The 22,976-nt window shown below is 36.4% G+C and overlaps 1 protein-coding gene across 4 annotated transcripts in view; it reads left to right on the top strand.

Moving 5' to 3' along the window:
* Positions 1–22,976, top strand: part of cep170ba (centrosomal protein 170Ba) — a 62,842-nt gene that overhangs the window by 34,256 nt on the left and 5,610 nt on the right. For 2 of the 4 annotated variants that reach the window (XM_072269495.1, XM_072269487.1), the window contains exons 11-19: positions 2,178–2,378; positions 3,428–3,548; positions 3,642–5,546; positions 12,426–12,642; positions 14,009–14,141; positions 14,994–15,134; positions 19,965–20,053; positions 20,937–21,030; positions 22,778–22,829. In XM_072269495.1, the coding sequence (XP_072125596.1) occupies positions 2,178–2,378; positions 3,428–3,548; positions 3,642–5,546; positions 12,426–12,642; positions 14,009–14,141; positions 14,994–15,134; positions 19,965–20,053; positions 20,937–21,030; positions 22,778–22,829 (2,953 nt within the window). The remainder of the gene's footprint in view (positions 1–2,177; positions 2,379–3,427; positions 3,549–3,641; positions 5,547–12,425; positions 12,643–14,008; positions 14,142–14,993; positions 15,135–19,964; positions 20,054–20,936; positions 21,031–22,777; positions 22,830–22,976) is intronic. The other 2 variants (XM_072269500.1, XM_072269508.1) reach the window with 2 other exon arrangements.

Below are 22,976 nucleotides of genomic sequence, written 5' to 3'. Positions count from 1 at the left end.
CAATCTTCACACCACATCCTTCCTTCCCCCTCTTTGCTCTCCCTCTCTCGCTGTCTCTGAACTGTAACCCAGCTCCTATCTCCTACCTGGCCTAACCTCTCTGCTATTTTACACGCTTCCTCAGTCCTCTTCTATGTTTGTCCAGTAGGGGTGAAAGGCTATTATTCTGTCTGGAGGTCCGTGACTGGAGGTGTTCAACAAGGATCGTTGTTGAAACCTTTGTTGTTTGTGATATATGTCAATGATTTGGATGAAAATGTAGATGAGTGGATTCGCTTGTTTGTGGATGAAACCAAGATTGGTAGAGTTGTGGACAGTGTAAATGACTGTCAAAGAATACAGTGGGATATAGATCAGTTACAGATATAGGCAACAATCAAATGAACAAAGAAAGTATACATTATATGGTAAGCCCCTTAATAGCATTGTGTCCCAAGTCAGGAGTTTACTATAGCTACACAAATGGATAAAGTAGTAGAGAAGACATGTATCGTGCTTGCCATGTTGATAGAGGTGTTGAGAATAAAAGTAAGGAAAGTCACACTAAAGCTGTATAAAACTCAGACTGCACTTGGAGTATTGCCACTCCAGTTTTCACAGGATAGGAAAGTTGTGGAGCAGTTTACCAAGATACTACCTGGATTGGATGATAGGAAATATAAGAGAAGTTTGGACAAACTTGGGTTGTCCTCGCTAGAACATCAAGAGACTGAGGGGAGACCTGATTGAGGTTTTTTAAAATTATGAGAGTTATATATAGGGTAGCCAATCAGAATCTTTTCCTAGCATCAAAATATCAAACACCAAAGGACAAGCTTTTAAGGTTAGAGCGAGGAAGTTTAAAGGTGACATGTGAGTAAGTTTTTTTATGCTGAGAAGGGTAGGTGTCTGAAATGGGTTATCAGGTAGTAGTGAAATGAGGCAGTTTGGTGGAGTTTGAGGCTTTTGGATATACATATAAATATGAAAAGAATGAAGGGATATAGATGATACACAGGAAGAGGACACCTAATAGATACAGTATCAAGATCAGCACAACAAATGTTAGCGAATGGCCTGTCGAATGCTGTACTGTTCTATGGTCCCATAATCACCTCAGCTCCTGACTTATCACTCCCTTTTCCCTCTTTATTCTGGCCATCTCACCTCACCTCTTTCAGTATTGATACAGGGTTTTGACCTAAAACATCAACAGTTCCTTTCTCCCCCTCGCAGATGTTGCTAATCCTGCTGAATTCCTTCAGCTGATTGTTACACCAGATTTCAGTACCTGGTGTTTCCTGTCACTTTGTCCATTTTGGTGGAGGAGTTGATGGATCTGAGAAATATTGTTGAAGTTGGTGCAGACTGTTGTGTGTCTGGAGCCAGAATATGATGGGGGTAGGGACTTCTACCATCACCAGGTAGCTCATCGGTGGTGCTTGACAGGATTTTGATTGATTTTCAGAACAGTTTAGACCTATACTTTGGAGGCAAATAGAGACATTTATTATCTTTTATGCTTTTCCTTTCTCATGTACCTTCTGGCTAAAGACCATCTCAAGCCTTTTCTACAAACTTGCTCATTATGAGTGGCTAATTATTTAAAATTCTACTCTTCCTGCCTTCCAAGATCATGGAGCTTGATAGCAGAGCTAAGATCAGAAATTCAGATTTACAAATTTAAAACCCTTTCAGCACATTCTTGATCATGTTGCTTTTAATAATCCAATAGTTGTTAAGTAGTTTCAAGGGATGTCTTGTTTTGCTGACAATTGCACAGGTTTTAAAAGATTCAGAAAATTGGACCATTTGCTCATCATCACCCATCTGTAGAGCCATGTGTGTGCAGTTCAGTGAACTAAAATAATCAGCCTCTCCTCCCTGCCTTTTGGCTCGCCATTATTAATATTTAGATTCCTTTATCAATAGGTGTGTATGAATGGTAATTTTTTGGGCAATCAGACAATTAAAAACAGATCACTCAGTACATACAAATTAGTTAACCACAGGAACAGATACCTTTACACGATAGGTAAGATGGCTTCATAAAGTAAAGCCAAATAATTGACTTAATCACCTAACAGCAAGTATTCAACTATTGTTCCCATTAATTGACTTGTCTCTGTGTTTAATATATTAGTGCTTTGCTTACTTGAAAAGCTATAGCTTACTAACTCTTATTTATCTTTAACCAGGTTTTTGGTGTTTTTGAATCACCTGACTTTACTGGAATTAATTCTGAAATTTATAGACCTGTAATCGGTGGCACTGATTCTCCTACACAAAGGGATGAGGATAATATGCGTTATCAAAATACTAGCACTATTTACCAGCAAGCACCTACATTACAGGCAAATCGCACTACAGCCATTACTGGCTCTGATACTCTGCCACAGGTAATGGTTCATAAAATAATAACTATTATTATAATTCAGGAACTTGAACTTGACCCCTTGTGTCATACCAGTTTGGGTCACAGAAATTCACCCTTACAGAATTCACAAATCATTGTCAAAAAGTACCATGATACGGGATAACAATTCTCATGGAATTAATGTAGGGGAAAGCTATCGACCTCATATTTCTTGATGCTTTTCATGCAGATAATATAGCTTTGTGTTAGAACAATGCAATATGGATGGTTTCCTAGGAATTAGGAATGCCACCCTGTAACGTGGGAGTTGCCTACATCTAGTTTTTGAGTATCCAGCCATTAAAATAAAGCGTACCAGTTCAAGGTGCATAAAATAAAATTTAATTATACATTTACTGTGTTTTTTGTGGCATTCCTTCATACTACTATTATCACTTGGTGTTTTGCCTGGCTGTGGGATTCCTTGGATAACAATTATTTCTTGACCATTACCACTGAAGAATTTAATTGGAATCTTAGCACAGGATTTGTATTTCTGAACTTGTAATCCGGAAGCCTGGATTAATAATGTAAGTGTTAGCATGATTGCGAGAAAATTTCTGTTAAACCCATCTGGTTCACTATTATCATTTAGTGAAGAAAAACTCTCAGCAGGACCATAGAGATGATTGCAGGAGTGAAGTTGACACTTGACTGTCCTCAGAAAAGACCTAGCCCGCTGGTGAGTTGTGAGGACATGGAGGATGCCCTCATCTTGTGAGGCACTGCAATTTTACCAATGGTGATAAATTCAGCATACGTTTAAATCAGCACTTCAATGGGGTGCTTTGGGCTAACAGGAGAGGAACAATATTATTCCACCAGAGTCTGTAACCTTGTTTTCTGGTTAAACGTTTGCCTGGTTTGGTGTGGAATTGGGTCCTGTGTGTAATGCCAGGCACATCTAAAGATAAGGAGAAGCTACATTGCTTGATAACAATTTTTGGGAAATTCTGGGCCAGCCATGATGAGAATTTAACGTACAAATCTATGCACAAATAATATTTTGTATTCTCTTGGTGTGAATTCTAGATACGTCCTGTTGGCCCCATAGCCCATGGAAAGCAGAAGTGGGTCTCAAGGTGGGCAAGTCTTGCTGATGGCTATAATGGTTCTGTGCCAATTAGTGGAATCCATGACCTTCAACAGGGAAGTGAGTATTGAAGTGATATCTTTCTTACATTTGCAAAAATACCTGTAAGTTTAATTTGTTCTGACCTTCTCTCCGTTTTTATATTTTTCATAGAAGATGCAGCTATAGTTGATATTGGAATTTATGGCAAGAGTGTTGAAACTATAGATTCAGATGCAGCGTCAACAACTAGTCAGTCATCTCGAAAACGTCGGACTCTCCCACAGTTGCCTCCCAGTGAAAAACTTGATACTTCAAAATCAAAAGATTACCTTCAGCCACGTTCTCCTCCTAGCTCTGAATCAATAAAGAAATTAGAAATGGAACAGCGCTCCTTTCCACAGACTCAGGAAAAATTGTTCATTTGTGAAGACAAAGACTTAGACCCTGACAGTCTGAGTGATGATGATAAGTCTGACGATTCTTCCCATATTACAAAAGGGAAGAGTAGGAAGTATAGAATTTCCCGGGTTACCAGAAAATTACACCCAGAGCATACGTGGAATGATCAGGGAACATCTGACATATCTGAAGGTAGATCACAGATGACTGATGCATACACACTAAGTGCAGCCAAAGAGCATTTAGACTCTAAAAGTGGCACTAAATGTTTCTCAGAGCATGAGCTGAAATCTTCCTATAGTAGCACGAAAGAAAAAAAATCGGAAAGCTCCGCTAAACAAACTTCAGTGGCCAAAATGACATTAGCGAGCTTTGAGAGAAAGATGAAAGAACAAGAGTTTAGCTCAAAATCATGCAGTATTTCATCCTCTACAAGATGGTCAACTGCCCCAGATACTAGCAAGGCTGCTGTGGAAAGCACAGATGCAATCAACTCCACAAGTAAAACAACTCAAATAAACAATAGAAGCCCTTCCCAGGAAAGAAAAAAGACTTCAACGAAAGATTCTCGTGTATCTGTTATCAGACAAGAAAGTTTTACTAAAGACAGACCAAGTATTGATACTGCAACATATAAAATTCCTAATATTTCAAGCCGTTTGTCAGTTAAAGATCATGGAAGAGCCTCCCACAGGACAGAATGCACAGAGGACACACATCTCATTCTGAAAGATACAGAAGCTGCAATGGCAGCCTTAGAAGCAAGACTCCAGTCTCAGGATATCCATATTAGTCAACAAGAAAGTAGTTCATATGTCCAAGGTGATTCCTACTCTGGAGAATCAGATAATGATACAACAAGTTCTGTAAGTTTGAAAAGTAAAAATACCACTAGTTCTGCACAGAAACAGAAGAAGCTCAGTAGTGCACCTAAAGGGAAAGCAGCTGCATCAGTTCAAGACCATCCACACCAAGCCAACGCTCGGGAACGACTATCTGAGAAACGCAGAGGCCAGCTTCTGGATCCAACCAGTAAACCAGACTACAGTCGCCGTTTCCAACTGAAACGCAGCACAGGATCGCGTGGCTCCACAGACTTCACAGATGACGAGAGGTCTTCTAGCCTTCCATATTTACCGATAACCGATGCACACTCTTCTGACCAGGAGCATTCTCAGACCAGTAAACCTCAACTGCGTAAAAAGTTTTATGGTTCTCTGCGCACAAAGGAGGACTTGAACAAATCAGCCAAGTCTTCAGTACAAACAACACTAACCCGTTCAAACAGCCTTTCAACGCCCAGGCCAACCAGGGCATCCTTGCTGCGCCGTGCTCGCCTTGGAGATGCTTCAGATAATGAGAGTGCTGATGTGGACAAAGTTTCATTGGCTTCAGAACTGTCCACGACAAGCTCTACATCTTCAAAGCAACCAACTGATAAAAAATTATCACGGCTTGATATGCTAGCTTTGCCCCGGAAACGCACGGGTTCACTCACTGTAAATAGTGACACCGAAACTTCAGTGCTGAGAAGCAGTTTTAGTGCAAGAAGCGTAGATGCAACTGCTACTAGTCGCAAGTCCGTCAGTGCTGATGCTAAAGCAGCAGCCAAAAAAGTTACTGCAAGCACAGCAAAACAAACAAGAGTCCGTGGTAATGGTACAAAATCAGTTTCTAGTGAGTATACACTAAAAGAATATCAAAAGTACATTCTTTCTTTGGAAAGCTAATCATAAGTGAACATTTAACTATGCTTGGAAACCCTGTAAGTTTCCAGATATTTTCCCTGACATTTCCTTCTGAGTCAAACTCTTGTTTTTATTTTTCCAGACCCTTGACATCTGTTTTTAATTCCCATTTCAGTCTTTCCTATTGCTCAATTAGGCTCCTTTACAGTTATCTGTATTTCCCATTTCTATATTTCCAATATTAATACTTCAGTCTCATCCTCTGAGGTAGCAATATTTACTTTTAATCTTCTGTTTCTTTTTTACAATTCAATTTTATATAATTTGCTGGTTTCTTTAAAAAACTACTCTGGCCATCCACTATTTTCTGTTGCTTTGTATATCTTTTCTTTCAAATTGTTGCAAAGATTAACTCTGTAGTTAGCGGCGGATAGTGTTTCCTTCTCATAGAGTCTGCCATTCTTATTGAGGTACATCTCTGCTGAGGTTTATGAAGTATCTCTTTGAATATTTGTCACTGCCAATCTTTGAACTATCTTCCGTCCACTCTAGCCACGTCTAGCACCATTGACTGACTTTAAGTTCAGAACACTGGTTTCAGATTAAATTTGAAGTCCTACTGTGGTGTGATCATGCTTTCCTGGATATTCACTTAACTATGAGATACTTAATTAATACTGCCTCACTATTTCTTAATGCTTCCTCAAGCTACTACTCAAAGCCACTAACTTGAATTCTATGAACTTGTCCTCAGGACAATGTATACCAGTTTGATCTGTCCAGTGTATATGATTTCCCAAGGAAATTTCAGTGGCTTTCTCATAGCCTCCAGCTTTTCCATGTTTTTTGCTTATGTTCTATAATTAGCTGCTTCAAAGTATCCTGTGTACTACTGCCAACAGTGACTTTTTACCTTGGCTCTTTATTTCTTTACTTGCCATCTGGGCATAATTTATACCACATTATCTATTGAAACTCCCTGATTTAAAAAAAATTGATAACACTTTAGTGAAGTCCTTTGGGCAGTGTTATCATGTTGACGATGTATATGTCAAGTTGTTGTGGTGATCCTGTCCAGTGGTGTTTTGTTTTAAAGATTTTACAATATTTATCCATGCAACTAAAGTTGATAAAGTAGATAAACTCCTTCCATCTTAATTCTCAATATCTTTTAATTTTTCTCCTTGTAATCCTCATGTTGGCTCTCTGAATTCACATTCCTATCCAATCTAAGCATCTGTATCCATATAAACATTCTTTCATTTCCCACTATGCTGGAATCCTCAATATCCACATTTCTCCATCCCATTAAAATTCCAATTACTTTTGCATATATGGAAAAATGTAAAGTCCTGCTCTCCAACTCCCAAACAAATGGTTCCCAAAGTTAACATTCACAACAGCCTATAACTTTGCAGATTTCACTCACCTTCATCTTTAATGTCCTCTGCAATAGAAAACAAAATATGTCATGTCATTTCCACCATCTGTATTCTCCAAAGACAAAGGGACAAATGTGTTCCTTTGCCTTGGGAGAATATAGATGGTAGTTGTTCTGTTGACCCATCACAAGATCAATTAACAGAGCCCTCATGACCGGTGACAGAAACAGTGTGTAAATGGAGAGTTTTTTCACTTGTTCTTAGATCATCATCAGGGTTTTAATCCCATTTAGTATTTTAGTTTTATGAAGAAAATGTGCCTGTATTTAATGACCAACTATGTGAGGGTGAAGGTAGACAACAAGTGTCTTTTATTTGATAGTGCAATATTCATCTCTGAAAAAAATTTACCTTCTGTCTATCTTCGCCCTCAGAGTCCATCATTATTAAAGACAGTCCAATTTTCTTCATAAAACTAAAATACGAAGCTTTTCCTGCTATTATCTTACTGAAAGTCAACAAAAATACCCTAAAATTAATTTGCACTTCCATATCCTTGAACTGCATTTAGTTTCCAAAAGAATATATACTTTCCTCCAGCTGCATCATGCCTGATCTCCTAATCTGGACTTTGAGGTAGTCTTTAAGTCAGTTCAGGCTCAGTGGTAGGCTGTGAAATGGTTTCGGTGTGCTATTACGCTATGGGGGTAGGACTGGATTGTACAGCTAGGTTATGTGGAAAGTTATCATTTGCATCTTGGGCTACAAGAGGAATGTTATTAAATATTTGTTAACAGGAAGAGTGACATTTCGAAGACGTAAACAAAACTTATAATAATTCTACAGTACAACTTAGAAGCTTTTGTAAAAGATTGTTTAACAAATTTCCCAAATCCCGAATTAAGTGTAGAACAGATGAGCCTAATGAGAATATTCCAAAGTATTCAATTTCAAAAATATTTTCTATGATTTAATACTATTCTTGAGCCTCATCAATATTATATGAAAATATTATATAAGCTTTGCTCAGTAATTGCATCCATCTTTACAGTATTCTTTGAATAAAGTTAATAAACTAGTGAACAGTAAAAGCTCTAACATTAACTTATATCTTGTTAAGGCTTAAGTTTTTATTTCATATTTTAAGGTCTAATCTTATTAACTCTGAAATACTAACAAAATCAGATTAACCATCACTGGGTTTAATAACATACTTTGGTGGCAAGTCATGGTATTCTCTTACTTAAAAAAACTCATAATGAAATACTTATAAGGTTATGTTTTATTTTTCAACATGATGAAGTTATGTTTTATTTTTCATCTACTAATCTCTGATAAGTTCTCTAGCTATTTTATAATCAAGTTCTTACAGATGGAGATTAAAACTTGGGTTTTGTGCTTCAAAAGTTCATATATTTATGACTGACTTAAGTGTTCACTTTGCTGGCCTAGATTGCTAGTTAGATGTTTAAAACATTATATTCACATTAATATTTTTTTTAATTTAGAGATGTAGCGTGAAATAGGCCCTTCTGGCACTTGGTGCTGTGCCCCCCATCAACCCCCGGCAACCTCAATTTAACCCTGACCCGATCATGGGACAATTTACAATGACTAGTTGACTTACCTGGTATACCTTTGGACTATGAGAGGAAAGTGGATCACCTAGGGAAAAATCCATACATTCCACAGGGAGGACATATAGAGACTCCTTTCAAAGGATTCTGGGTTTGAGCTCCAAACTCTGTTGCCCTGATCTATAATAACATTGTGCTAACTGCTACACTACCGTGGCACCCTACAGTAGCAGCACTACGGTATTTACCACATAGCATTTAAACCCCTAATAATACCAATCAATCTATGGCTATATATTATGCTCAAGTGTATGTCCTAATAGCATTAGTATTGATTTTGATGTCTGGGAGTGTTTGTGTATAAAGTAGGTGATAGGTGTGTTTAATAAAACACAACAGAGCTGAGACTTTAGCAAGAAAGTTAACTGTGATCATTTTTTAAAAACGTATAGGCTGTGCCTCATCTGAAGTATTAAGTCCCAGTTTAAGAAAGGTGCGATTGTAAAAGAGATGGTAAAACAGAAGAAGTAGATTGGCTCACCAGGTCAGAATTTAACATTCCGAATGCAATAAAAAAGCTGAAGTTGTCCTGTTTAAGGTAGTGTTAGTTTAGAGGAAGTTCAATGGTGCCACTTCAAAGATGACACAGATTTAAAATAATTGGCAAAACAACCTGAGATGACATAAGGAGATTTTTTTTGTACAACAAACAGTTAGGGTTTGGAATGCACTGCCTGGTTGCATTATGGATGAAAATTCAAACATAACTTCTTAGTAGAAAACAGCCACCTGCCATTGCTGGCATGTGTTGTTTCCAGTGGGAAGTAGTTACACATTTTTTTTTGTACTTGGAAGAGATGTTTCCTACCTTTAATGATTTTGCTCTGCCTTTAGAGTTATGTCAGAAGCTCTCAGCTGGTCAGGCAAGAAAAAGTTAATATTTCAGATCAAAGATTACATATCTGCAATTTTTGGTAATTTGTTGTTTAAAGATGTGTTCCCTCATTCTAGCCTGACTCTCCAGGAATAGGGGTTTCAGCTACTCAGCCTATCTACTCTATCAGTTTCTTTCAAAATCCTTAAAACCCTAATCGAATCACTCCATAAATTCTAAAGAGTATAAACTAATTTATGTAATCTTTCTATAGCACGCTCTTGATAACCTGGTGACATTCTGATGATACATTCCTTCCAATGCTAATATAATTTTTCTGAGATGCATTCCTCAGAGCTTTGTGTAGCAAATGTATTCACTTTTGCTTCCTTGTTGTATTGTTGAAATTGCAATATTCTATTAGTGCTTTTTACTCTCTTTGTACTTCAGCTGTGTACAATTGATACCTAAACTTGGGTCTCTTTGGGCCATCACTGGTTGTAGTTTGCTATTTCCATGCTTAGAAATAACAGAAACTGTACAAGAGTTTCCTTTCCAAAGCCAAGGAATTCTTCACATTATTGAGATTGTTGAAACAGCATTGCTAATGTCATTTTTCTAAATGGGAAAATGTTTTTAAATAGAGGCGTAATTGTTTAAAAAAAATGCCCATATCTGATGTATGTAAATTCACTTCCCAGGGTTCAAAAGGCTTATTGCTAACCTCAGCTTTCTAGCACTGCAGTATGACCTTTCCAAAGTGTCAGAGTTGTTTAGAACATAGAAACATAGAAAACGTACAGCACAATACAGGCCCTTCAGCCCACAATGCTGTGCTGAACATGTAATTACTTTAGAAATTACCTAGGGTTACCCATAGCCCTCTATTTTTCTAAGCTCCATGTACCTATCCAGGAGTCTCTGACAAAGTCTTTGTTTGTGACAAAGTTAAACTTCTAACCAATGTTCCTTGCTCAGCTACTTGTAGGGTACGTCCACACTACACCGGATAATTTTGAAAACAAAGCTTTTTCTCTTTGTTTTGCCCTCCTGTCCACACTGAGCCGACGTTTTCAGCCTCCGAAAACGGAGATCTTTGAAAACACTCTCCAGAGTGAATAAATCTGAAAACACCAAATATCCGGCATAGTGTGTACGGGGTAAACGGAGAGATTTAAAAACATTGTCATGACAACACCACAACAACAATGCTTTTTTCTGCTTCTGCTTGGTACTGCACAAGCTGTTATAATGCGCGGTCGGTGTGAACGGCGTGAGAGTTAAATTGTAAAGTGGGCTTTTTTGACTATTTAAAAACGCTGTCATGACGTGCCAGAACAGATGTTCATTGTTTTCTTGAACGCCACCACCTAACAATTTCAGAACAGACGGACTAGACTGAAGCCAGAAGGGTTAGAAATGTACTCACCAAATACTTTGACCCATAGCTTACTGAATAAATAAGTATATTCACTTCGCCCTGTTTTCTGTCCTTGATTGTATGAAGGTGGTTCACCTATTTATGCAAGTACTTCTCTGACAATAGATGTATAACAGCCTAATGTAACATTGTATGGAAATACAAGATAACACTGATGCAGACGTTTTATACATTTAACAAGGTGCTTTATTAATGCAACAGAGTTAGTGAGTTTTTCAATGTTCATCGTCAGCTGGGTCATACTGTCTGTAAACTCGCTGTCCGTTGCCTCCATACGCTCCAGTATTTGATTTTTTTTAAGTTTTAAGTCCTCTTGCGCGAGAGCCAAGAGCAATTCCTTTTAAATTTTTCTACTCTGTAACTGGACAAACGCGCACTAAGTATACCGATTCCTCTTCGCTTGTTTTCTGTGTGTCCTGCGCATGCCCAGTAGGAGGAGATTCGCCCAAATATCCGCCTAATGTGGACAGAGATGTTTTGAAAAACGCTTAGTGTGGACGCCTGTCGCTTTTACTCGAAACTGGCATTTTCAAAATTATCCGGCATAGTGTGGACGTAGCTGTAGTAAACAAGTAAACACTGAGGTAATGTAGGCCCATGTTTAATCAACGTAAGACAATGAGTTTATGCTAATTAGCCTCCATCAAACCAGGCAACACTAGCTAAGTTATCTGCACCATCGTGAATCAGTTCAAGGTAGCTTGCAGAGCAGACTGATTTTGTCACTTAGCACTTCAAGTATGGGTCACAGGCATAGCTGATCAATCAGTCAATAGTTGGGATATCTGTACACACATAGAGTCAGCCTTCACAGCATTTAATTTTGGGTGTCTGGGAGCTCTCCTTAGAAGCATTTAGACCATCTGTGTGAATTACTTTGTCCCAACAAAGGTATCTGAAAAACATCACAGGCAAATAATGTCAACCAGCAGCAAAACAATATAAATGTTAGAAAGCACTAGGGATTGCTAGGAATGACAAGGAGAATGAAAGAGTGAAAATCTAGAATTCATCCCTCAACCTTGGCTTTTTGCGACAGACAACTCACTCTTAGTTCGTAAAAAATTTAACTGCGTTTAGAAATCCTTTGTAGTTTATAAATCTTTTGTAATTTATAAATCTTTTATAAATCAGAAATGCTCTATGGGTTTTAAATATGTGCTTAAAGAGTATTCGTCTAAATTTAAACATGTATAATTTAAAAATAAAATAAGCTGTGTTTAAATTACTTCATTAGCTGGAAGTGTCTCCTCCTTGGTAGGGAGAGGAAACCCACCACTCAAATAGTGGGTATTGGCAGCTAGACAGGGAAGTAAGCTAGTCCCTGAAGAGTAGGTCGGTACAGTATAACCTCCATTTAATGAAGGTACCCATAGATACATACAAAGTATATATCAGGTAGGATTTAACATCTCTTTTTAAGTTCAGGGCTTTGCAAATAGTGAACCAATACCATCACAACCTCTGCTCTAAACTTCTGAATAATCTCCATTTGTAAGAATTGTGAATGTCATTTAAAATCTTGGGTTGTTCTATCTTTTGCCTTTGTTCTTTTACCACCTTTCTCTTTGTTTAAAACTAATTATTTTACAAGACTCAAGATGGAGACAGCAAACATCAGATTACACTTCTACTTCAGAGGAGGAGTATAACTCAAATCACACTTCTCCTAAACACAACCGCTTACATGCCTCAACAGCTACCCACAGCAACAGAGCCCAGTCTTCCCATTCAGGAAGAGCAAGACAAAATATGAACGATGTTGATGATCCTTATGAAAACTGGACTACCCACAGTGCAGAAATTGCAAGGTATTGTCAATTTTGCTTTATGCTATTGATCCTAAAACCTAAATCTGTGGTTATGTACACCAATTAGATATATATTTCTCTCTCTTTTGCCCTACATAGTATCATACACCATTTGAAGTAAAAATCATAGGCTTGTGATCTGCCTACAGCTTGTCCATGTTGTTGCTGTTAATCCATCTGTTAAATTTGTTTGTCATATATATTAATCGTCCAGATGATGGGGTGGTAAATTGGATTAGGAAGTATGCAGGTGAGACTAAGATAGGTGGCATTGTGGATAATGAAGTAGGTTTTCAAAGCTTGCAGAGAGATTTAGGCCAGTTAGAACAGTGGCTGAAAGATGGCAGATGGAGTTTAATGCTGAAAAAGGTGAGGTGCTACATTTTGGTAGGTCTAATCAAAATAGGACATACATGGTAAATGGTAGGGCATTGAAGAATGCAGTAGAACAGAGGGATCTAGGAATAATGGTGCATAGTTCCCTGAAGATGAATCTCATGTGGATAGGGGGGTGAAGAAAGCTTTTGGTATGCTGGCCTTTATTAATCAGAACATTGAGTATAGGAGTTGGGATGTAATGTTGAAATTGTATAAGGCATTGGTAAGGCCAAATGTGGAGTATTGTGTACAGTTCTGGTCACCAAATTATAGGAAAGATGTCAATAAAATTGATAGAGTACAGAGGAGATTTACTAAAATGTTGCCTGGGTTTCATCTCCTAAGTTACAGAGGAAGGTTGAACAAGTTAGGTCAATCACCATGCCTATTATCATAAAGCTTGTCTCTGTATCCATTTTCCTTGAATCTCAAACCTACTACAGACATACAAGTAACAGTTTTAATACAGAAACACATGGACATAAAATCTGTTCTAGTGTTTCCAGATTTCAGTTATGCTGGAACATTACAAGTTTTAGAACAACTGAGAAGTCCTAGCTGTTAGAGTGATATTATGTTCATCATGTGGCTGAATTCTGCAAAAGGAACATTGAGAGCCAGCTCCCACTGCTTACATTACTAAAAGCAAATCCATTATACTCAAGTCGGATTTGCAAGTCACATGAAACTAGGCTCACATCTTTGACTGGCAAAAGTGCTATTGAATGTAATGGTATTAATATTGGAACTCAGTTCAAGGGAATATTCTCCCTGGCAACTGGTTGAAAATGGTTGTGATATGAGTACACTCAAGAGTTAACTTATTATCATGTAAGAGTTACTTTGACACATTTAAAATCTATATTAGCAGATTATGAAAGTATACTTGTTTCAATGTAATTTGTTTTTATTCCTAATAGTTTTAATTGAGTCTCACATGTATCTACTTAAACCTTTTGTAAGTGATGAATATCAATCTATGTTTCAGACTCAGCCAAGATTTAGCTAAAGATCTGGCAATCCTTGCTAGAGAGATTCATGATGTGGCAGGAGATGGAGATTCTTTAAGTTCATTACCACCTACATCTACCCTTAGCTCTACAATTTCAGCCAGGGAAGAGGTAAGGTCACAAGTTTAAGAAACTTCCAGTGTGATCTTGTAAAGGTTCATGTAAGTATATTAAAATATATTCAGGGATAAAAGTCACTAATTCATTTTAAGTTGATGATAGGAAAGTGAAGATCAGAAAGCTGATTCGGTTTAAATATTAGAAATGATCAGTTTTACTTCCCTTTAAAGTAATTTTTTTGACTTTACAGAGTCTTTAAATTTAATCATAAAGAAGCAAACAAGTACAGATACCACAAATAGACACTGTGGAAGTCCTGTTTTTTTTTCTAATTTGAAAGCCAATTAGTTAATGCAGATAAGTTGAACCTGCATTCTAGAAAGACATCTGGATTAGAAATACTTTGATCATTATTGTTTATTTGCAATGAAGTATTTGTAGGAATAATACATATTTTTAGTACTTGTGTGGAATTTGGAAAGGGGGATGTGATGAGTGTTTCATATTATTCCTGATTGTGTGCAACCAGATTGATAACTTTATTTAAAAATGTATTTTTTTCTTTAACTGTTGAAACTTTTCCATTACAACAATCTTACATCTCCTTTATTGTCAATCTGTTTACTTGGACAAGGCAAGCTTTTGAAACAACTCCATTTCATTCAAATCTATTTATTGCAAATATTTGAGAGTAGTTACAATTAAATAATATGTTGTTATATCTCACTTCCTTTTTCATTGACCCAGATTTCAAAGTCATCATCAAAGACATCCCGTAACTCACAAGTGCATCATTTAGTTTCCATCTTTCATTTTAAAAGATGTGATTTCATATTTGCTTAATCACTGAAAAAAACACATTGTTAAACCACGATTTTAAATACACTTTACACATTTTTTTAGTTGGTGCAGCACATTCCTGAAGCAAGTCTGAACTTCCAGAAGGTTCCTCCAGAATCTTCGGGAATTAGAAAAGATTTGGATCAAAATATGAATGATAGCAAAGATCCAGATTCAAAAAGAAGAACCTGGAACAGAGAAGAGGTTGTCAATGCTTTCTTTATATTTAAGAAATACCATGAGTTGCTTTTATTTTCAACTGTGTTGGTGCATCATTTTATATCAACTGTTGTAGTGACTGATAAATTTGTAAGACTGTAAATTTATGTATATTGTTTATGATGTCAATGTGTCATTGCAAGATGTTTTGTGTGGAATTGCTTTATAAACCATCAACAACACATTTTATTGAGATAGGCAGATAATTATGAAAGAGAATAGTCACGATTCAAACATCTAAAAAACTGATTTAATTAGTACAGAATTGTATCATAGAATCAGAATGATGCAGTGCAGAACATGACCATTCAATCCATTAGATCTGCAACCACTCTTTATTTATAGAGTAATTGGTTCTTCCCGTATATCCAGTCGATTTCCTTTCCTCAAAATATTTATCTTTTTTTTTAATACTGGTTAATTTTACAATGGAATATTCTTATCATTCTGTAGTCCTTTCCTGATTCTGAATACTGTTGAGGGAAAAAAGATAACGTTTCATGTTCTGTAGGGTCCTTTTGAGATTATAGTACCTTAAACTGATACCCTCTGGTTATTCATTCTTTAGTCATTGGAAAAAGTTTCATTTGTAATTCTTACATAAGATGTGGATGATACTGGCTTATGCTCCATTTCCAATTTATGTCAAGACGGTGATGAACCACCTTCCTTAACTTTAGACTTTGGGTTGAAAACACTGTGTTGATGAGAAAAGATTTCCAAATATTATTTTGTTTACATCATTCATCCATTCTTCATAATATTGTATGCCTCCATCAGGTTGTGCCTTCAGCCTTTTCAACTCCAAGGAAAACAAATTCTGCCTATCTATCTCTCCTCAACTAAAATATCCCATTCCAGGCAGTATCCTGGTTAATCTGCACTATTCCCTCTCTGATGCAATCACAATCTTCCTGTAGTGTGGTGGTTAGATCTGCACAGAATATTTTCAAGTGTGACTTAGTCAAAGTTTAATAAAGGCCTGCATGCTTTTATATTCTGTGCCCTAGCTAATGAAGGCCAACATTCCACATGTTGGCTTCAGCACCATATCTATTTGCTGTCCTGTGAATTTTTATGCTCAGGTCCCTCTATTCTTTAATACACCCTAGGCTCCTAACATTCAGTTTTTACTTAGACTTTCCAGAAAATATCACCTCACACTTGCTGGGATTAAATTCTATCTGCTATTGTTCTGCCCATTTTACCAGCTGATTATTACTGTTCTATATATAAGACTATCCTCCTCACTTCCTTCATTGCCATCTAAAAGGCACTCAGTTTAAGGACAATTAAGGATGGATATTAATGGTTGCCTTGCCAGGAATGTAAACAAATAAAACAAACATACTTACTTAACTGCTTTGTTATCTGTCTAGCCACCTTCAAAATTTGAGTGCAATTATACTTGGGTTTTGTTGTTGCATACCTTTTGATAATGTACCACTTGCTTGGTATTGTCCCTCCTCATTGCAGACAGTAACCAGAGCAAAATATATCACATCATGCTTTTCTGCTTTGAAAGTCTTCTAGTGTTCTGCATATTTCATTGTCTTGGGTCTCTTGGTACCTGTTCTGAAATTTCCATGCTATATATTATCCCAAAAATTTGAAACGGTATAATTTTTCTCTCCAATTCTAAGTTAATAAAATATATTAAGAATGGCAGAGATCCCCAGGAGATCACTATAACTCCCTTCAGTCTGAAAAACAGCCAATTATAACAATATCCATTACTAACTCTGAATCCATGTTGCTAGTTTTCACTTTTTCTCCCATGAGTTTTAACATGGTGCATTATGAAATGCAAATTGATGACTTTATAGACAACATCAGTGGTCATGTCCTTGTCATTAGAAATGATGGCATTTGAAAGCCATAGATATAGATGTTATAGCTATGTAATAATAAAACAGACATCAATGTAACTGCACTAAAACAGTTACCAAACTATTGGTCCATTAAAACAGCACTAACTTCATACCACAAAATTAAATATGGAATATGTAATTTAACACATATTAAGTTTAATTACTGGGCTAAGGACCAAAATATCTCTGTTATGTGCACTAAGCCAGGTGTAGTATGGTTAGCTGCTAGCATTTTACTTTACAACATTTTCTGTACCAATGGTAGTCACATTTCAATAAATCTCAAATTAGGTACAGCTACCATTTGTGAGCTAATGATTGCCATGATTAAGGGTATTCAGATTTCTGTCACTTGGAACATCTATGGCAAGCAGACAGAGTGGGCTTCAATACCTAGGTTAGATATTAGCCTTGAACTCCGTTCAGAATCGAAAGTCTTATAAAACAACTATGAAACTTGCTTGGAGCATGAGCTGACAATCATACAGGGTCTTGATGAACAACAGAACTCAGTGTCTATCTCCAGATGCAATGAAATTCAAGGATTGGGAAATTTACAATGCATGAATTCAGTATCATTGGGTACATTAAAAAAAACTAGCAAAGGCAAAAGGGGTGAAATTAAAAAGTAAAAGAAGCTGAAATAATTAGAAATAACTGTAAAACAATTTGCAACCTGAAGAAATGAGTATATTGGAACTTTCTGGATGTGAGTTTGAATGGGAGTTATATCTTTTAAAGCTACCTGCTCTGATAGTTACCAATCTTAAAATTTTGTTAAAGAATTAATACGGAATTGTGACAAGTTCAGAATGGCAAAAATGGCCAGCAGCTTGTGATTTAAAACCTATAGGACTTCCTCTCTTCATCACAAGCTGGTCAGTTTTCACTATAATAAGATTATTACTTTTCTGATAAAATAACTTATTATTTTGATTCTTTGAGGTCTCCATAATAATTGTATAGGCAGTGTCCATCTGCAGTGGCATATCCTTGGGTTGCAAATTGACTTGGATGGCTATTTCCTTTAAGCCATTTGAGACCTAAAATTCTGAAGTGTATAACATGACATGATTGTAGTCATGACCAGGTTATTGTTGCGTGTGGTTTTATTTTACATGGCAGAGAATTATGTAAGCAACATCGCCGACAATGCGATCACTTTCCAATGAGGTAACTTTATTCAAGCTGCACCAAATGTTAATAACACTAATATCTTATGTTACATTTCTAATTACTAATGTCAAAGATGTGATTAATGTTGTGGAATGTCATTAATTACATAAGAATTGTTTTCCTATCTAATTCTGCATTTTTATATAGAATTAGTTATTTGTACATTTGTTTTAATTCCCTCAAATTACAAGGAAGCTTATGTCATAGAATTTGCTTATGTATGCAGTATGCTTCAACTATTCTGATTTAAATGTCTAAATTTTAATTTTCTTCAAGTCTGAAGTTGCATTCCCAAATCTTAAAATATTTTTTTCAAACCTAAACTGGTTAGTTTTATTACAGCAATTAAAGAAACAAAATAAGCCTGAAATAATTTATTTTCAAACTGCTTATCCAAAAAATTAAAACGTCTTGTATTTTGAAGACAAACTATTTAATGCCACCTTTATCAAACTGAGAAGTGTTGTGAATATATAGTTCTGAAAGAACCAATATTGCTTTAACAATTATCTAGTGGAAGAATTAAGAAGGATGTAAAAAGAGAACTTAAATTTGTGACTGGTGGATAAATCCACAAAACTATATTTTTTTTAAAAAAAAAGTTAACTACTTTCGGACAACTTGGAGGACTTGAGTTATTTCCATGATCTTCCAAAAAAATTCTTTAGAGTTTCCAGATGTTTTTGTTGGGCAATTTGGCAGAATCAGATGAATTTTAAGTATTAAAGCACAGTTTTCTTGTGCTGCAGTGTTGCTGCTTGTTGTGGAGTGATGTGAAGGAGTAAAGAGATGAGGAAGTAATCATTCCACTCTGACCAAGGAAGTGCTCTGGTTGTATGTGCCACTTGAAAATTATTGTATAGCTGATGGTCTTCTGAGTTCCAGATGAAACCTTGGCATTGTTCATTGACACATACACCCCAAAGGTTTGTTAATGAGAAAAATAAACATTGCATTTACCAGTTGTGTTGGTCTTTGCATTGCATAAAGGGTTACTCTTCAGTAATCTGGCTTGGCAAAGCTTTTGGGATATATCATGCTGCACAGAGGTACTCAAACTATTTACATAATTTGGAACTAACTTACTATAATGTACTAGAGTTCCTCCAACTCACATCCCCCAGAGGATATATCAAGTTTGAAAAACATCTAAAGAAACAGTATACATACTAAACCCAGATTTTGTAGAGATAATGATGGTAAAATCTTATGAGACTGGTAACAGATTTCAAAGTCAGTTAAATTAAAATGGAAATTCACTTTTATTAGTAATTCACCTCTACGCCAGCCTTTGTAGCTTTCTTCAACGGTATCAAAATGAATTAATTCAACTGCCATAGATTTAAGGTACATAAAAGTAATCCCGCTGTAAAATACCCTGGGGATCTTAAAACTTTTGCAAGGGTCACAACGGAGTTCTCATAACAGATTACTCGATCTTTGTGGGAGCTTTCACCGTGGTCAATACTGAGTGTTTTATATATCTCTTATTGGAAAGCCGGGGCCATTCTTTTAAGTTATTTGCATACATTCAGTTACAGCCAAGGCTTTTCATTTACAGTTAAATCTGTACTTATACCATTTTGTTAGATATTTTATAAATTGCACTGCACTTTCTATTAGCTATTCCAGGAAAACAAAATCCATCTCAAGCCAAAACTGCTGTAGGATTCATGATAACTGCAATATTTTCTCTTTCAATTATTTGAATATTATTGAATATTTAATTTTTAAGGCAAAAATGTTACAAACATGTGTTCCATTTTAGGTCATTCTGGATAATCTGATGTGGAATTCAGTTTCCCAGCTGTCACAGTTTATACGAGAAAATATGGAACAGACTGCAGCAAAAATAAAGTGAGCAAATCTGTAGCATTTTGATGTATAATTTATGAAATCAATATTAACGTATTCAGTTATTTGTTTCTGGATTATCATAGTCCAAACGACTGCATGTTGAGATGTCAAAACATAATTCTTTTGTAGGCAATATTGAGATACACCTGGGTGAAATATTCATTACTGTACTGCCTGTATGGTTCACTAGTATGTTATTTTTTTCCTGCATACATCTAAGATGTTAAGGGAAATTGTGAAAAGGGAGACATCTACAAAGCAGTAACCACTGGTTGTCCATCAGTTATTTTTCATAGTTGATAACAAGGCTATGATACGATAGCTCCTAAAACATAGACACTGGATTTCGGTTAATTGGGCTATTGGTTAATCAGGGTAGCTGCTTATTTGAGACAACTCCTAAAGAACAAAAACTCAATTGAACTCTGTCTCAGTTGAAGCTATTGTAGTGTTTTATGATACTCAAAACACAGATAAACATGCAAGCTGTCAGATTTTAGTCATTCCCTCAGGAATTCCTCACTGGCCAAATGAAAGCTGACAAATGTTCTCATTTTCTTTACATAATTTATAATTTTGGGTTGTGAAATCTGACATCTGTTGCAACGTAATATGGGTAATAGTGTAGAGGTAAACCCATTGTTTGTTTTGTCATTGCAGTCATTGACAGGGAGATCTTGTCTGAAATTCTGATTTTATGCCATTTCAGGAAAAAAAAGTTTAAATTTCTTTACATTATGACATAATTTTTAGAACTGACTTACCTTGGAGCTATTGTGCAAGTGTGGTTTGTGAAGTTTTAATAGTGTATTGATATATTTAATGTCAGTCTTAAATCTTTTAAATGATACTTTTCTAAAAAAGTATTTGTTTTTCTTTTTAGAATTCTGTTCCAAAATAAAGACAGAAATTGGGAAGAGATTGAGGCCAAAATAAACTCTGAAAATGAAGTACCAATTCTCAAAACATCAAACAGGGTAACCTTTCTGTTTAAAATATTGCTTATTTCTTTTCAACACTTTTGAACTACTTAAAAGGAATGGCTGAAGCAGGGTCTTGCTTCCTGTCAGTGATGCTAGCCTCATCATATACCAGGTTCCAACCTCATTTTGTGGTGAGGTTTTATTCTCTTTTATTTCCAATTTATTTGAGCTAAATAGTGAATGTCAGAATGCCATCATAGTTGAAATAGATCATTTTCTCAACTAGCATCTCCCACCCACCCCCCACCCCCAACCCCCAAGCTCTGTTTCCTTGCCTAACATTCCTACTAGGCATCGTTCAAACTATTCTGCATTGTGAAATTCATTCTTTTGCTATTTTAGTCAATGACCCATCAAGGATATCTTAATATTGCATAGTGAAAAGCTAGTATTAATTGAATGTAGGTATGAATACATTGAAAAAGGCAAAAGTTGCTAAACGATTAGAAAATTTGCTGTCATCAGGAAGATGGGTCAGGAGCCTCAGGACCCATAACACCAGGTTCAGGAACAGTTATTAGCCCTCAGCCATCATGCTCTTGAACCAGAGGAGATAACTTCACTTGCCCCATCACTGACCTATTCCCACAACCTATGAACTTGCTTTGAAGGACTCTTCATCTCAAGTTCTCAATATTTATTGCTTGCTTATTCATTTATTTACTTTTCTTTGTATTTACACAGTTTGTTGCCTTTTGCACATTGTTTGTCTGACCTGTATTGATTCTATTGTGTTTCTTGGATTTACTGTGTATGCCCACTAAAATAAATATCAGGGGTGTATATGGTGACATGTATGTACTTTGGTAATTAATTTACTTTGAACATTGAAGAGCAGAGAAACAGTACGTTAATAATAGTTACACACATCAAAGTTGCTGGTGAATGCAGCAGGCCAGGCAGCATCTCTAGGAAGAGGTACAGTCGACGTTTCAGGCCGAGACCCTAAGGGTCGACTGTACCTCTTCCTAGAGATGCTGCCTGGCCTGCTGCGTTCACCAGCAACTTTGATGTGTGTTGCTTGAATTTCCAGCATCTGCAGAATTCCTGTTGTTTGCGTTAATAATAGTTATTCATACAATGATATTCTGATATTATATATTGTCTGTGTGTTGGCATGTGGCCAAGTGGTTAAGGCGTTCGTCTAGTGATTTGAAGGTCACTAGTTCGACCTTGGCTGGGGTAGCGTGTGTGTCCTTGAGCAAGGCACTTAATCACACATTGCTCTGTGACGACACCGGTGCCAAGCTGTATGGGTCCTAATGCCCTTCCCTTGGACAACATCGGTGGCGTGGAGACTTGCAGCATGGGCAACTGCTGGTCTTCCATACAACCTTGCCCAGGTCTGCGCCCCTGGAAACCTTCAAAGGCTCAAATCCATGGTCTCATGAGACGAACGGATGCCTAAAAAAAAATTGTCTGTATATGTCAGTAAATAAATACGTTTATAACAATGACACATACAAAATGCTGGAGGAATTTGTGATGAAGTATCTTGCACCTGAAATGTCAACTTTTTATTCCTTTCCATGGATGCTGCCTGACCTGCTGCATTTCTCCAGCATTTCGAGTTTGTTACTTTTGGATTTCCAGCATTTGCAGAATCTTTTGTACTTATAACAATGAGCAATCTTCTAAAAATAATGTTATTACCCAAACCTTAATACAATTATATCATTGTGAAATCTTTTTTATTAACAAATTATCTTCTGATTGTTAACCTGACTCTTTTCTATTCTAGGAAATCTCTTCTATTTTTAAAGACTTGAGAAGAGTTCAGAAACAATTAGATGGTTAGTAAATTAATTGAAGCTCTATGCAATGGACTGTTTGCTATTCTAACTGATCTTCTTTATCAATTTTCACATGTGGAAAGATACATGCAGGAAAGTTATTTCAAACACTGTCATAGATATAGTTGTATTGATTCACACATGCAA

Source organism: Mobula birostris, chromosome 1, assembly GCF_030028105.1.
Source record: "Mobula birostris isolate sMobBir1 chromosome 1, sMobBir1.hap1, whole genome shotgun sequence".
NCBI lineage: Eukaryota > Metazoa > Chordata > Chondrichthyes > Myliobatiformes > Myliobatidae > Mobula > Mobula birostris.
This window is presented reverse-complemented; position numbering and strand designations above follow the sequence as displayed.